At 48.2% G+C, this 16365-nt stretch overlaps 2 protein-coding genes across 2 annotated transcripts in view; one reads left to right on the forward strand and one right to left on the reverse strand.

Annotated features, from left to right (window-relative positions):
• Positions 1–4595: 4595 nt before the first annotated feature.
• LOC149323335 (splicing factor 3A subunit 1-like) lies at positions 4596–14009 on the reverse strand (the record flags this gene model as incomplete). Its single annotated transcript, XM_089510960.1, has 16 exons — positions 4596–4965; positions 5428–5499; positions 5712–5813; positions 6130–6284; positions 7355–7384; positions 7785–7995; positions 8072–8323; positions 8407–8528; positions 8865–9029; positions 9318–9435; positions 9718–9911; positions 10392–10542; positions 10851–10925; positions 11599–11856; positions 12022–12226; positions 13927–14009. Coding segments are annotated over 16 exons (2295 nt in total), but the record flags the coding sequence as incomplete, so codon positions are not given.
• Positions 14010–14206: 197 nt separating this feature from the next.
• The window catches only part of ELP1 (elongator acetyltransferase complex subunit 1), a 48685-nt gene continuing 46526 nt past the window's right edge, over positions 14207–16365 (forward strand). The window contains exons 1-2 of the mRNA XM_089488795.1: positions 14207–14285; positions 15992–16161. Of these exons, the coding sequence (XP_089344921.1) occupies positions 16012–16161 (150 nt within the window). The 5' untranslated portion in view covers positions 14207–14285; positions 15992–16011. The remainder of the gene's footprint in view (positions 14286–15991; positions 16162–16365) is intronic.

The following is a 16365-nucleotide window of genomic DNA, read 5'->3' on the forward strand; positions in this document are numbered from 1 at the left end:
AGCCGACATGCCTCCCTTTCATACCTGGCGAACGCAGACTGGGGCCGAAATTCATCCTTCGCTGCCCTATGCTTCTCGTTATGCGCAGCCCAGTCTTTGGTAGCCTAAAAACAAATGGCGCGGGGAGGAGAGAGGTGGAAGCCATCAAGACTCTCTTTCCGCACACAGAGCAAAAGCAGCATGTTTTCGCCTGAGAGGACACCTCTCTAGGCATCTCTAGGTCCTCCAGCGCAACTCTGTGGCCGACGTCCGACAGACACTGACCATAGGAGTGCGCCAGGACATGAGCGTCCATGGAGTTTGTTATCCTGGAACCAAACCTTGACGGATAACAAGGTCCCACTGTGTGTATATGTGTGTGTATATATATAAAATTCCTTACCGAGAAAGGGCGCATCTTTGCGCTGCCAATCCTTGGAGTGATGTCCTCCTCCTCAGTGCAGGGGCTTGGCGGCTCCGAAAATCTGAAATGGCGGCAAGAAAAGTTTGGGGTATAAAGTTATTATTATTATTACTATTATTATTATTAAAGTTCATGAAATGTGACCCTTTGAGAGCATCCCTCTGGGGCCAGAAAGATGCTCCAGAGAGTGCACTGAGGGCACCACAAGGGCATACCTACAGACTTCGGAGGAGTGCACTCCTTCCAGAAGCGCCCGGACATTACTCCAGGTTTACAACAGCCATCCCTCCCTTGTTGTTAATGCTAATTGCCCCCAGAGTACCTGCCCAAACTGGACTGAGGGCGATGTTCCTTCTTCTCTCTATGTTTCTCGTCGTCCGTGGTGCAGTCATAGGAATCCTAAAAGTAAGTGGCACACACACTCATCCCTCCATATTTGCAGCTTTGATATTCGCGGACTTGATTAATATGTTCTCTCTAGGAATATCAAGGTCCTCCGGCACAACTCTATGATCAACTTTAACTAAAGGTGGCACTGAAAGACCTAGAGATTCCTAGAGAGGACGCTCTACTAGGGATTTGTAGCTCCTCCAGTGCAACTCTATGGTCAGTGTCTGTCGGACTTTAACCGCAGAGTTGCACTGGAGGACCTACAGAGTGTGTGTGTGTGTGTGTGTGTGTGTGTGTGTGTGTGTGTGTGTAAAATAACTATTAAATTCCTTACCCTTAAAGAGTGAATCTTATTCGCGCCATTTCTCTGAAGTGTGCCTTCCTTCTCAGCGCTTACTAGCTTCAGAGATCTGAAATGGAGGCAGGAAACGTTTGTTTGGCAACAGAAAAGTGGGGTACAAATAAAATTCTTATTCTTATTCTTAATTCTTATTAAATAAAATAATAATTATTATTATTATTATTCATGAATGTGACCCTTTGAGAGCATCCTTCTGGGTCCAGAAGACTGCTCCAGACTGAGGGTACCACAAGGGCATCCCTATGGAAGGCCATGGACTTCCATAAGCGCCCAGCCACTACTCCAGGGTTACAACAGCCATCCCTCCTGCCAGGTGAGAAGAACTTACCTGCGCAAAGCCGAGTGCGGGCGACATTCGTCCTCCACCCGCCAGATATCGTCGTCTAGGTCCTGTGAGAGAAGGCCAAAGGAGGGGGGAACATGAAAAAAGGTACATGGGGCCCGGATCCCAAATCTCTTTCCCTAAGAAAGGGGACAAGGGAGACTCCCAAATGTCCGCCGCCCCTATTAATTTACCCATAGGATGGCAGGCTTCTCCTCGGCAATGTCCTTCGCCAATTGTTCTTTCTGGACAACGCTGGGGGGAGAGGCAGTACAAAGGTCTGAATGGAAGCCCACCTATGGCTCCTCCATGGCCACCTATGGCTCCTCCATGGCCACCTCTGGCTCACCCATGGCCTACCCATGGCCCACATGCCCCCTTGCAATCACAGAACCACAGAGTTGGAAGAGACCTCCAGTCCAACCCCATTCTGCCATGCAGGAACTCTCAAGCACAGTGTCCCCTGACGGAGATGGAAAGAAAGGTAGTGTTTGTTTATTTATTACCTCCGACACCCTTCATTGTCCTCCTCCTCGTCGTTGTTGGCCTCCTCTGGTTCGGGGGAATCCTTTCAAAGGAAAAAAGGAGGAATGAGTATGGACCCTTCTGCACCGATGTGCAAATGGCGCCTGAAGGCGCAAGCGAATGCAGAGTGGAAACCGGGCGACGTTACGACACTGGAACGTGCGCGGACCAGATATCACTTGACTGTGACTCCCAGTATTCTGAGAATGACAGTCAAGCCGCCCTGGATCAGCAAACGCGGTACGTTCGTGGGGAAAAACGTAGGACGTTACAAAATGGAAGTCAAACCACCTTCACCGCCACCCCTTTTTGTTTGTAATGGAGGACATTTTGGAATTCAAGTCGAAATGTAGGACATGCCCTGGGAAAGGAGGATGTTTGGCCACCCTCGGGAGGAAGGGTCAGGGCCTGGCCAAAGGTCGTGGTCACTTCTCAGGACACTGAGGATATGAAAGGCTCTCCTTACCGAAAAAGCACGGTGGACCTGCGCGATGACCACTCTCTGTGACAAAGAGGGATGGACACCCGCAGTCAAACCCTGCAACGGAAACTGCTGGACATCTGTGGTCAGCTCCCGCGATGGAGACTGATGGACATCCATGGTCAACTTATCCAACAGAGGGGGATAGACGTCGGCGGTCAGCTCCTCCAACAGAGAGGGATCGATGTCCGCGGTCAACTCCTCCAACAGAGGGGGATGGACATCTGCGGTCAACTCCTCCAACAGAGAAGGATCGATGTCTGCGGTCAACTCCTCGAACAGAGGGGGATGGACATCTGCGGTCAACTCCTCCAAAAGAGAGGGATCGATGTCCGCGGTCAACTCCTCCAACAGAGGGGGATGGACGTCTGCGGACAACGCGGCGATGTCTTCCACCACTTCCTCCTCAAAGTGGGTTGATTGCGTCTTCTTGCGTCTGCAATGGGGACAGGAAAAGGCCATGAAACAAGACGACTCTAGCGCCGCTGACCGTCTCTCCTGTCCAGCAACGTGGCACTCTGGTGGGTTTTGTGGGCTCTGTGGCCATGTTTTGGAAGAGTTTATTCCTTTTATGGGTGACCACTTCTTTCAGTCAGATAAAATTATATATATTATATATATGAAAGGAGGGAGGGAGGGAGGGAAGGAAGGAAGAGGAGAAGGGAGGCAGGAAAGACAGGAGGGAAGGAAGGAAGGAAGGAAGGAAGAGAAGGGTTGAAGGAAGGAAAGAAAGAAGGAAGGAAGAGGAGAAGGGAGGAAGGAAGAGGAGAAGGGAGGCAGGAAAGACGGGAGGGAAGGAAGGAAGAGGAGAAGGGATGAAGGCAGGAAAGAAGGAAGGAAGGGGAGAAGGAAGGAAGAGGAGAAGGGAGGCAGGAAAGACGGGAGAGAAGGAAGAAAGGAAGAGGAGAAGGGATGAAGGAAGGAAGAGGAGGAGGAAGGAAGGGGAGAAGGGAGGCAGGAAAGACGGGAGGGAAGCAAGGAAGGAAGAGGAGGAGGGATGAAGGAAGGAAGAGGAGAAGGGAGGCAGGAAAGATGGAAGGGAGGGAAGGAAGGAAGAGGAGAAGGGAGGCAGGAAAGGCGGGAGAGAAGGAAGAAAGAAAGAGGAGGAGGAAGGAAGGAAGGAAGGAAGGAAGGAAGGAAGGAAGGAAGGGGAGAAGGGAGGCAGAAAGGAAAGAAGGAAGAGGGGAAGGGAGGAAGGAAGGAAGGAAGGAAGGAAGGAAGGAGGGAGGGAAATGAGGAAAGAAAGAGGGAGGGAGGGAAGGAAGGAAGGAAGGAAGGAAGGAAGGGGGAACTTACCTTCGAAGACGCCTGGGGACGTCCTCGTCCTCCTCATCTTTCGGCCGTATATTACACGAGAAGAACTTGACAGTCTTCCTGATGGTCTTCCCGACGGCCTGCGGGGGAGAGAGATGAATGAGAGCCAAGGAAGGGATGGCAGGGCAAAGCCAGGACCCCAGTGGTCACCTCTGGTCTCCCTCCCTCCGGCTGCGCGCTTGACCTCTTCCCAAGGCCATCTCTGGCCAGTGGGGCCACTCACTTTGAGAAAATTCTCTCCACGCGCCATGGCGGCACCGAGAACCCAAATGGCCACAGGTCAAGATGCCCTCCACGAACTGGTCAAGCCTCTGTCCAGAAGGGCACTGACTGGCATCCAACGGCCGCACTGACCTCAGCTGCATTCTAGAGTAGAACACGGAACCCAAGGCAGGCATGGAACCTTTTCAAATGGAAACAAGACTTGGGGCTTCTCTCCACATCATGGTTGCCATGCACTTCTCTAGGTTCGGACAATAGGACCCTTAGGAGACCCTTCCAGTACATAGGATCCTATGTATTCCCGTGTCCCATTAATACATTAATATAATCTATAACCTTAAGTGTCCCATTAATACAATCTATAACCTTCAGTGTCCCATATATGACCATTAATATAACCTATAACCGTAAGTGTCCCATTAAAAGAATATATAACCTTCAGTGCCCCATATATGACCATTGCAATGCCAGGATATAGGATCTGAGCGGTGACAAAACACAAAGTGGGACGTAAATGAATGTAATAATAATTTTTATTATGTACAACTTAAATTTACTTGCAAGATACTACAGGTAACAAGGCTGAAATGTTTAAATCATTCTCTTAACTGCTTTCTATATGTTTTGAACTGGGTCCAAGCCAAGCCAAACACAGCTACGGCAAAAAACAAGCAATGAATACGGAATGGTGGAACGCCATTGATGTAATGAACATTACGGCGCAACCTGCGCATAATGAAGCTTCAAACTTAATAGTGGCCGCATGCGCAAGATGGCGGCTCTCTCTCCGGACCTGAAAGAGGTCCAAAGCTCAGCCTCTTCGTCGCCAAAGGACCTCCCTAAACCTACTTCTTCCTCCCTCCTCTTTCCTTGAGGGCCAAGTGGATGATGGACCAGCTGGTCATGTTGTAGTAAGCCAGGGAGTTGGAGTCCTTGATGAAAATGCCCTGCAAGACACAATGAAAAGAGGGCCTCGGGGTTATGATCGCCAAGCAAGGACCAAAAATGACGCGCCCCAGCATCCGATGGCATTGAACAAAGCATTAAAAACACTCGCTCGACCCCTCTCCCTAAAACCCGCAGGAAATCCTAAGACTTCCCCGAAGGAAAACCTCGCAGTTTCCAACCGGAAGTGACTCCTTGGGTTTCTGGGTCTCGTTTTTGGCCCGCTATGAGGTAGAAAGTGCATCCTTCCACTATTGTGTCCCATGCGCCGTTAATGTTCACATCAGTAGAAAAGCGGCCTTTTGGGAAGCAATGTAAGCCCACCCCTTCTGGGGAGCCTTTTGGGGGGGCCATGTAACCCTAACCCTTTTGGGGAGCTACTTGAGGAGCAATGTAACCCTTTTGGGGAGCAATGATGAAACCTTAACCCTTTTGGGGGGCAATGATGAAACCCTAACCCTGACCTCATACTGGAGCTTCTGCTTCCCAGCAGGCATCCCTGTGTCTTCGTGGATCTTGACTTTTATGACCGAGACCTAAGGATTAAAGGGGGAAAGAAACACATCAGTCACTACTACACAAGCACTACGTTGCTTTAATGCTGGACCCCATGCGCTCCCTTGTTTAGGAAGGCCTTAATGTTTGATGGCGCCAGACTCGCAACCAGCGACAGGTCCGCCTAAGATGGAGGCGGGGTGCGCCTCCTTTGCTGACCGTTCATCGCTTAGGGCAAACTTGGGGAGCCTACCTGGTCCGATAGAGGGAGGGTGAAAACCAGCACTTGACCGTTCAGCTTCCATTCGGTCTTGTCCTGCATGTTGGGCACCTGGACCTTGACGGTGACCGGACCCTAAGAGAAGGAGGGACGCAATTCAGGGAGTGGTCAGCGGACAGAACTGGCTGAAGAACAATGCTGGGACAACAACGCCACCCCATCCGAGAGAAAGGTCTGATTACGTATTACGTTGATTCGTTCTCTCTAGGAATATCTAGCTCCTCCAGCACAACTCTATGGTCAACTTTACCAAAAAATTGCACTGAAAGACCTAGGGATTCCTAGAGAGGACGCTCTACTAGGCCTTTGTCGCTCCTACAGTGTAACTCTGTGGTCAGTGTCTGTCGGACATTGGCCACAGAGTTATTACTGTGCACTTAAAAATACGCACCTTGTTTCTACGCAGGAACTCTTCCTCAGGCATCAGGCTGTCCTCAGACTTCAGTTTCTTGGAGGCTGGCTCGTCTTCCATGGGGGGCGGTGGGTGAACTGGCGGCATAGGCGCCGGCGCGCTGACCGGCACAACAGGCGGCGCTGGAACAAATGCTGGAGCACAGAGAAAAGTATTAATTTGGCAAGCGTTATTATTACTACAATTGACCGCCCCCCTCTCGCTTTGGACCAGCAGCGGGTGTCAAATGTAAAACATCCCTGAAAGGCCTAGAGATTCCTAGAGAGAACACTCTACTAGGCCTTTGTGGCTCCTCCAGGACAACTCTATGGTCAGCCTTAACTAAAAGTGGCACTGAAAGACCTAGAGATTCCTAGAGAGGACACTCTACTAGGCCTTTGTGGCTCCTCCAGGGCAACTCTATGGTCAGTGTCTGTCAGACGTTGACCATAGAGTTGCACTGGAGGACCCAGAAACTCCTAGAGAGACTTGCCATGCCCATCATTGTGCCAAATTTAAGTGCCCTTACTCTGGAGGGACATTCGGAGCCTATCAATGATGCCAAATATGTGGGACATAGACGCACTTTTTGGCCACAGCGCATAAGGCTGAACATAGCTCTCTTCTAATGGAATTACATTTGACACCCCTTGCCTTTAAAAGAAAGACACGATCGTAATAACTCCAAGGCCAAAAAACATTGAGTTAAATGAGATTAGTCAGGCTAAGAGGCTATGGAAATCCTAACCCTCTCTTGCCCAAGCATTGCGAAAGCCAGGATGCCCTGAGAGCTGGAGTCTCAACCGGAGTGGCTCCAGGTGCAAATTGTGAGCATCTGGAAAGCTTGACTCCATTGCATTAAGAAGGAAGCCAATTACTTTTAGAGGAACTGAGGGCAGAGGGAAGAGAAAGAATGCATCAAAACAAGTGAAATGTCTACATTTCCTTCTACTACAATGCTGTCTGCGTCCGTTGCGCGGTCCTCCTTGCAAAGAGGATACCTGGCGCATTGAAACCCAAGCTATCATGCAGCCATGTCTTTCCAGAGCGGCAATGATCAGAGGTCCACAAAGGTCAGAAACTATTGACAAACAAACATATACACAGACCACAACTGTGTTTTCCCCAATGGCCCCACTCTCAATGCATGCAAACCGAGAGCTTGACCGGAAGGTTAGTTATTAGACGCGTTTTAGGACACAATGACGACGCTTAAGGGAGTTACCTGGTGCGCTGACCGGTCCCTGTCTGTATCCTATATTGCGATAATTGAACATCATAAGTCAGTGACTTGGCGCAACCGCCACCAAGGATAATAATAATAAAATACGCCTTTTTGCAGTGGTCTCATAAAATGCACTGAAGCAACAGAAAACAAGCTTGCTCCCTCCTCAATATGGCATCCCTTCAATATCACCTCTTAACTTTCTCTTCTCCAGGCTAAACATCCCCAGCTCCCTAAGTTGTTCCTCATAGGGTTTCATGGTGTCCAGACCCTTCACCATTTTGGTCACCCTCCTCTGGACATCCTCCATCTTGTAACTGAATTGTGAAGCCCAGAACTGGACACAGGATTATTATTCCCAAAGCAGAATGGAGTGGCACTATGACTTCCCTGGATCTAGACACCATAGACAGACAGAAGAGATACTGACCCGTCGGCACGATCATGGGAGGCGGGCGCGGTGCCATATTGGGGGGAGCCAATGGCAGCATCGGCACGACATTGATCCGGGGGGCGTGGATGATGGGTGGCATCGGCGTGGCGATCACGGACCCCGGCGGCAATTGGACGACGGAAGTCATCGGGGGATGGGGCATGACCGGGACGGCGCTGACCACGGTCGTGCGGACAGGGGGCGGCATCTGGAGTACAGAAATCAGATTACTTTGGGGTCGGGGAAGGGTCTTACGATGTTTGTACGGAAATGGCAACACCTACCGAAGGAGGGCGAGGCATGGACACGATCAGCGGGGCGTTGGTCGGCATGTTGGGGGCTGAGGAGGGCGGTGGAGGCGGCTGCTGCTGCAGCATCTCGTTGGGCTTGCTTGGGCCGATCTTCTCCTTGCTGTCGTCCTCCGGCACCAGCCCCTTGGCTTTATGGATCGCCTCGATCTGCTCTTGCAGGGTGATGTTGGCTTGGGCAGCCTGCTGGGTGCAGGCCATGCTGCCCGAATGGCCGTCCCAGGTCACCTGAGGGAAGAGTGGACGGTCATCTTTGCGTCTCCGGCCTCTGCAAGCAGGGTACCATCCCATGACGCCCGCAGAGACCGTACCTTTTCTTCTGGCTTCTGGATCTCCTCCTCCCCAATCTTCTTGCCGATGGCTGTCTCCTCCACGCCGAAGATGTCAGTATGGAGCTCAGCCAGCTGCTTCAGGCTGCTTTCGATATCCAAGCCTAAAGAGACAGAAATAGAATAATCATAGAATCGTAGAGTTGGACGAGACCCCAAGGAGGGTCCTGATCCAGTCCAACCCCATTCTTCTGCCATGCAGGAACTCTCTATCAAGGCATCCCCAATGACAGATGGCCATCCAGCCTCTGTTTAAGGAATCATAGAATCTTAAGAGTTGGAAGAGACCCCAAGGAGGGCCCTGATCCAGTCCAAACCCATTCTGCCATGCAGGAAGTCTAAAAGCATACCAGAATAATAATAAAAGTAATTATATCTCTGATACTACTCAGCAGAGGAAAACGCATCGAACCTGCATTTCAGGGTCCGGCCGCACTGACCTGGCGCATAGACTTCATCGTCCGTCTGTTTCTCCCGGAGTGAGCAATCCCTCTGCTCCAGCCATCGGGGATCCAGAAGCATTCTTGTTCTTGCATCTTGCTGGCAGGGATCTTCTCCTCGGTGATGGGGGAAACGAGGTATTCGTCCAGGGCTGGGCTTGGAAGCTGGAGGAGGAAGGGTCAGAAAGGTTTAGGGAAAGGACACCTCTGGCCAAGAATCATAGAGTTGGAAGAGACCCCAAGAAGGGCCCTGATTGAGTCCAACCCCATTCTCTTGCCATGCAGGAACTCTCAATCAAAACATCCCCATTTTGACAAATAGCCACCCAGCCTCTGTTTAAAGACCTCCAAAGGCGGAGACTCCAAGGGAGTGTGTCCCACTGTCGAACAGCCCTGCAATCTATGGACGCAAGATTGCGCAAGTCATAACCCCCAACTACATCTAAACCTCACCTTTGGGATCATAATCCTTCCTGACAATGACCTGATCCGGAGTCGGAGGCAGAAGAGGCGGCATCGGGGTTTCTGGAGGAGGTGGGACTTTCTGGTTCTCATCCTCTTCGTCCGAGGCCTTCGGATTTAAAAGCAATGGGGTTAGGAAGCGACAAGAGAATTGTTCATTCATAGAGTCAGACAATCATATAGAGTTGGAAGAGACCCCAAAAAGGGCCATCCAGCCCAACCCCATTCTGCCATGCAGGAATTAACCATAGACCCCAAAAAGGGCCCTGATCCAGTCCAATCATAGGGCCATCCAGTCCAATCTTAGATCCCAAAAAGGCCCCTGATCCAGTCCAACCCCATTCTGCCATGCAGGAACTCTCAATCCTAGATCCCAAAAAGGGCTACTCACCTCGTCCATGTCCTGAACCTGGGTGTCCTGGTCTAACTGGGACGGTCCCTCCTCAGTCTTTTCTTGCTTCTCGTCTTCGTCATCTGACTCCACTTCCATCTCCACTTCCTCGCTCTCCATGAACTTTTCGTAGCGCTCCTGGATCAGAATCCGAGCGCCCAGTTCCTCGGGGGTCATGGGGAGAGGAAAGTTCCCTAAAGCAGAGAAGGAAGGGGATGAGCCTCACTGCCACCTCTCCTTGGAGGACTGGGCTGCATTGGTCCTTCCCTATTTGTTAGGGTTAGGAGCACGGGGCACAAGACCTCTCTAGGAATCTCTAGGTCCTCCAGGGGAACTCTGTGGCCGACGTCCGACAGACACTGACCATAGAGCTGCGCTAGAGGAGCTACAAAGGCCTAGTAGAGTGTCTTCTCTAGGAATCTCTAGGTCCTCCAGGGCAACATCTGCTAGACATTGACCATAGAGTTGTGCTGGAGGACCTACAAATGCCTAGTGGTGTCCTCTCTAGGAATCTCTAGGTCTTCCATGGCAACATGTGCCAGACATTGACCACAGAGTGGCACCAGAAGACCTCCCGATGCCTAGAGAGACCTTTCTGCCCCCAGATACGGAAAAGTGAAATTACTTATCGATCCCACAGATATATGGGGGCTCAAGACTATTTATGCGCCCACCTTGCTCCGAAGGCTGGAAGTCCACCGTCTCCACCACCACGAAATCGTGCCAGTCGATCTGGGCGTACGCAACGCGCTCCCGCTCTTTTTCCTCTTCTTCCTTCTTCCGCTCTCGCTCCTGGAACTTGGCCCACTCCATGCGGTAGCAGGCCTACAACGAGGCATAAAAACAACAACGCAACACAAAACTTCATTACGATATGAGAAGCGTTAGTGCCCGCTCCCATAATTGGCCTCTTTAGTAGGAAACTACAAGTGACCATTTAAAGATCTTTATATTATTATTATTATTATTATTATTATTATTATTATGTGGTGGTGGTGGTGGTGGTGGTGGAATATAAATATGTGTTTTCAAATGTTTACATCTATGTTACATTTGTAAACCACTGCTGGAGTGAATGCATCAAAGAAACAATTCAGAAACATCACAAAAATTATAGGGAGATATTTAGGCACCTGATCCAAGACTTCTTTGGGGTTTTCTGCCTCCTTCTTCAGTTTTATGATCAGCCCCTTCGGTGGGATCAGGATCTGAAATATATAATTTAAAGATATCATCTCGATTAAAGTGTCTATCTTATGGGGAAACCGTTCCCTTTAATGAGGTAGTGCCACCCATTCCACGCTTTTGGATTACTATCTCTAAAGAGCCAGATACAAATAAATAAATAAATATAAATATAAAAAATAAAAAATAAATATAATAAAATAAATAAATTAAATAAATATAACAAATATAATAAATTAAAAAATAAAATATAATAGACAAATATAGTAAGGATAAAAATATAATAAATATAATAAAATATAATAAATAAATATAACAAATATAATAAACATCTCAGCTGTTGATACCATTGATAAGAGAATTCATATTTTGTTGGCTTTAAACTATCGACAACCCCAATCAAGACTGTCAATAAGAAACGATGGACGTTGTTGGCCCACACTGGGCATACGTTCTCCATGTCTGCGGAGAAGGATTTTAGAGCCTTTAGGGTTGAAGGGAAGGGTATAAATGCCGTAAACAATAAACAACAGAAGAGAAATGTTTTAACGCCTGGGATTTGCCCGGTTTTGCCCTAAATCCCCGCACTCTCCTCTGCCGGACCCCCATCCGAGGGCTAACCAGGGCTGGCCCTGCTTAATGTCTGAGATCAGACTGGATCCTAATGCACAAATGCAACCTCCCAGACCCCATTACCTTGGTGTACTGCTCAACCAGTTTGGTGAAGTAGTTGAAGAGGCTGTGCTGAGGGTGCAGGAAGTCGAACTGGTAGTTCCTCTGCTCCTTCTGCATCAGCTGGGTCAGGAACTGCCTGCCGTTCCGGGCCACGAACTGGGCGGTCTGCTTGACCACGTCCAGGTCAAAGGTGGAGATGGACGGAGGGTCCGCAATGAACTCGAACTCTGGAGGGGGCTCCTTCAGGACCACCATCTCTTGGATCACCTGGGCCTGGAGCTGTGGGGAAAACAGAGGATCATGGAAGAGACCCCAAAAAGGGCCCTGATCCAGTCCAACCTGATACTTCCATGCAGGAACTCTCAATCAAAGCTTCCCCATGGGTGAAAAGGCATGCAGCATCATCCCAGAGAGGCAATGTTCGAGGGGGACAGGGCCACTTACCTTCTGCGGCAGCTGCTGCTGTGCATTCTGTTGCACCTGCATGACCTTTGGGATGGTGGCCGAGGGCTCCTGCGCCTTCCCTTCCTTGAACTCATTGACTTTGTGCTGGTAGTAGGCATGGTACGGGTCGTTGGGGTTCAGGAAGTTGAACTTGGGGTTGTTTATCTCATTCTGGCCGATGTGGGCTTTGAACTCGGGGCCGTTTCTGAGAAGAGGCACAACCAGAGTCAGCACCCAAAGCAGAGCAAATGGTCCCCAAAAGCCGCGAGGCAGAGAGCATCCCATCGCCATTGCATCACCATTATCCATCTCTAAGAGGATGTTCCAGGTGTAAGAAAAACCTTGAGACCCCCATCACTAATTTAAGGATTTACTGTATAAACCCGCGTTCAATGGTGGAGCACACTGCTTCCTCGGAGGTTTTGGTGGGGTCTTCTTCCTTTGGAGATCCTTAAACAGAGGCTAGACAGCCATTAGTCAATGGGGATGCTTGGACTGAGAGTTCCTGCATGGCAGATGAGGGTTACACTGGATGGCAGAAGGAGGGTGGACTATATGGCCCTTAGTAGTCCCTTGTGACTCTAGGATCCTATGTATTCCTGCATGGCAGAAGGAGGGTCGAACTATATGGCCCTTAGTAGTCCCTTTTAACACTAGGATCCTATGTATTCCTGCATGGCAGAAGGAGGGTTGGACTCTATGGCCCTTAGTAGTCCCTTTCAACTCTAGGATCCTATGTATTCCTGCATGGCAGAAGGAGGGTTGGACTATATGGCCCTTAGTAGTCCCTTTTGATTCTAGGATCCTATGTATTCCTTCATGGCTAGGGATGCCATATCCCGCCTGTAGGCGGGACAATCCCTCTTTGGGCGGTGCCGACCTGGTCCTGGTCCAGTTTGGCGCCAAAACCGGGACGGCACCAGCCGCGGCCACCTCCACCCCCGCACGCACCGCAGGGGCCTCTAAGGCCTCGCTGAGGCCTAGGAGTGCTCTATGCGGTCAGAGCTCCGGCCGCGGAGATGCTCCTTCCCAGGCCCCAGCAAGGCCTTGGAGGTGGCTCCGCGATCACAGAGTCCTCCAAGGCCTCGCCGGGGCCTGGGAGGAGGTGGAGGCCGCTTGCTACCGTGGTGATGGCCGCAATGACGGGTGGCCCCCGCGCCCCTTCCTGGCCTGAGAGGAGGCTGAGGCTTCCTCCCAAGCCGGGAAGGAGGACAAGGTTTAAAAATGTAGGACTTTTTTTTTAAAATTGTCCTACATTTTTCCCGGTTTGGAGGTCCTCAGGTATGGCGACCCTAATTATACATTATATATAGGCACACATATATATTATACAAGAGAGCATATATTATTACATATAACACACACACACACACACACGTATATATATTACACAGGCGATCATATATTATTACATTACACATATATTCAATATTATACTATATATATAGTATGCAGGAGATTATATATTATTACATTTTATATAACGTGTGTGTGTGTGTGTTTTACATTATATGTATAGGTATATTTATATGCACACACATATATATTATACAGGATATCATATATTATTACATTTTATGTAACATATATATATGTGTGTGTGTATTATACATTATATATACATACATACATATATATATATATACATATACATATATATTACACAGATCATATATTATTACATATTATATAACACACACACAATATATATATATGATACATTATATATATATATATATATATATATATATATATATATATGTACACACACACATATATATAAAACATAGGATATTACATTACACATATATACAATATTATACTATGTGTATATAACAGGAGGTCATATATGATCACATACATACATTTATATATATGTATATAATATTATACAGGCGGTTATACATTATATTTGCTGCTACTAGAAACTGATATGTTGAACACTGAAAGTAACTCCACTGAAGAAGACCAATAAAACAACAGCTACTAATTCACACTGTTCCTTCAAATAACAGGCCAGAGTAGAGGGCCACTGAGCATGCGCGGTCACTGCCCTTCCTCGGTTTGGCTTCAGAATATCACTGAGCATGCGGATTAAAAAAAAATCAACCCTCACGCTTCCGCCCTCAACTAGTTTGGGCTTCAGAGGCACACTGAGCATGCTCCTGACTTCTTTGCCCTTACAGTCGCTTTTAACATGGCAGACTGGCTGTATCTCTAGTGGGGCTGCACGTGTGAATGTGGCAGCAGCTGCTTATTGGAAGGTAAGAGGAAGGAGGGGAGAGAAGGGGCCTCAGAGATACTTTCTAGCCCCATTGGGAACTGTGGTTTGACATACCACTTGGGGAAAATGAGGCTGCATCCACACTGCAGAAATAATGCGGGTTGACACCGCTTAAACTGCCATAACCCCATGCTATGAAATTGTGGGAGTGGTAGTTTGTTGTGGCAACAGAGAACCCTGTTTGTTACCCCTGGGCTCCAAGATTGTTATCCCTGGTTTAATTCAGTAATCCAAGACTGCATCCACACTACAGAAATAATCCAGTTTGAAACCACTTTAACTGCCCCTGGCTCAGGGCTAAGGAATTATGGGAACTATAGTTTTGTGAGACATATTATCCTTCTCTGTCAGAGAGCTCTGGGACCACAATAAACTACAATTCCCAGGATTCCCTAGCACTGAGCCAGGGCAGTTAAAGGGGTCTCAAACTGGATTGTTTCTGCAGTGTGTTTTGGACCATAGTCCCAACACTCAGACCACTACACCTTGTTCAGAGGAGGTTTGCCATTGCCTTCCCCTGAGGCTGAGAGAGTGTGACTTGCCCAAGGTCACCCAGTGCGTTTCATGGCTGAGCTGAGAATCGAACCCTGGTCTCCAGAGTCATAGCCCAACACTCAGACCACTCTGCCACAGTGACTCTCTAGGAGTGAATAGCTATTATTATTAATATTATTATTATTTAATATGAATGGTAGTGAGGCAGCGCTGCTCATAGGGCTTAGGGGGCCTTGGGTAGATGCAGTGTTTGGGGGGGCCTAGCACTCCCCCATCCCAAGACATAGTGATGTGTAGATCTGTGGGGTGTAACGTGACAAGATCAGGTCAGAGGCAGGGTGACCAGATGTCCTAACCCCAAAGGAGGACAAAGCACCAGATCCCTGTTCCTGCCTAGAAAGAATGGGCCAAAGCAGAGCATGGTAGTTACTTTTTAAAAGTAAATTGTCCCTGTCAATGGGGGCAGTTGTTAAAAATCACCATTATTTCACTCAGAATTAATTTATGCTGCTCATTACTATTTTTATAATTTTTTATCTCCCATGTTATCAGATATAATAATAACATCTGTTTATCGTTGCAGTCACATTCTTATATATACTATACAGTTACATGTATTTACATATACAAATACATTTACACTTGTCCCTCCATATTCGCTAGGGTTAGGGGCGCAAGACCCCTGTGAATATGGAAAAACCGCAAATAACAAAAACACTCTTTTTACCTGAGAGGACACCTCTCTAGGAATCTCTAGGTCCTCCAGTGCAACTCTGTGGTCAATGTCCAACAGACACTGGCCATAGAATTGCACTGGAGGAGCTACAAATGCCTAGTAGAGTATTCTCTCTAGGAATCTCTATGTCTTTCAGGGCAACTTTTAGTTAAAGTTCACCATAGAGTTGCACTGGAGCCTCTTTATGCTTAAGAGTCATAATCTATTTAGTCATATTAAATTTATGCTTAAGAGTCATATTCCATTTAGAAGCATGTTCAGAATGGTAGAAAACCGTCAGATTTTGCAACACACCAATGACACCAATGTGTCATTTTCCTAATGTTGTCATTTGCATCAAGCATTGACATTTTACTTTTTTAAAGTCCACTTATTTATTTATTTATTGAAGATGCTGTCTCTTGTTTTGAATTGTTCATAGGATGGGGAAAGAATTTCTTCTCTTTTTTTTTCAGTTCTGCATAAAGAGGACGATATGAGAAATCTAAAACTGTTGAGAACGCAAGAATGCCAGCCTGTCCAAGCACTTGGCACCCCTCAGAGTTTCACTCTTCGTGTGGACAGAAGGACACTCTTAATCAGTACAGAATATGGAATTGTGGAGTTGGATCCTCTCACACAAGAGGTCAGGCACCATATGTCAGTTATGTCCTTTATAGTCGTATGGTTCACAATCTCTGCATCTGCACTGCAGAAATAATCCGTTTTGACACTACCTTAACTGCCTTGGTTCAGTGCTGTGAAATTCTGGGAATAGTAGTTTGTTGTGGCACCAGAGCTCCCATGAAGAACAAAAGCAATCTCAGTTAGGAGGTCTTTGTAGGACTTG

This window comes from Sceloporus occidentalis, unplaced genomic scaffold, assembly GCF_023333645.1.
Source record: "Sceloporus occidentalis isolate IW3139 unplaced genomic scaffold, rSceOcc1.0.p SCAF_1, whole genome shotgun sequence".
Lineage (NCBI taxonomy): Eukaryota > Metazoa > Chordata > Lepidosauria > Squamata > Phrynosomatidae > Sceloporus > Sceloporus occidentalis.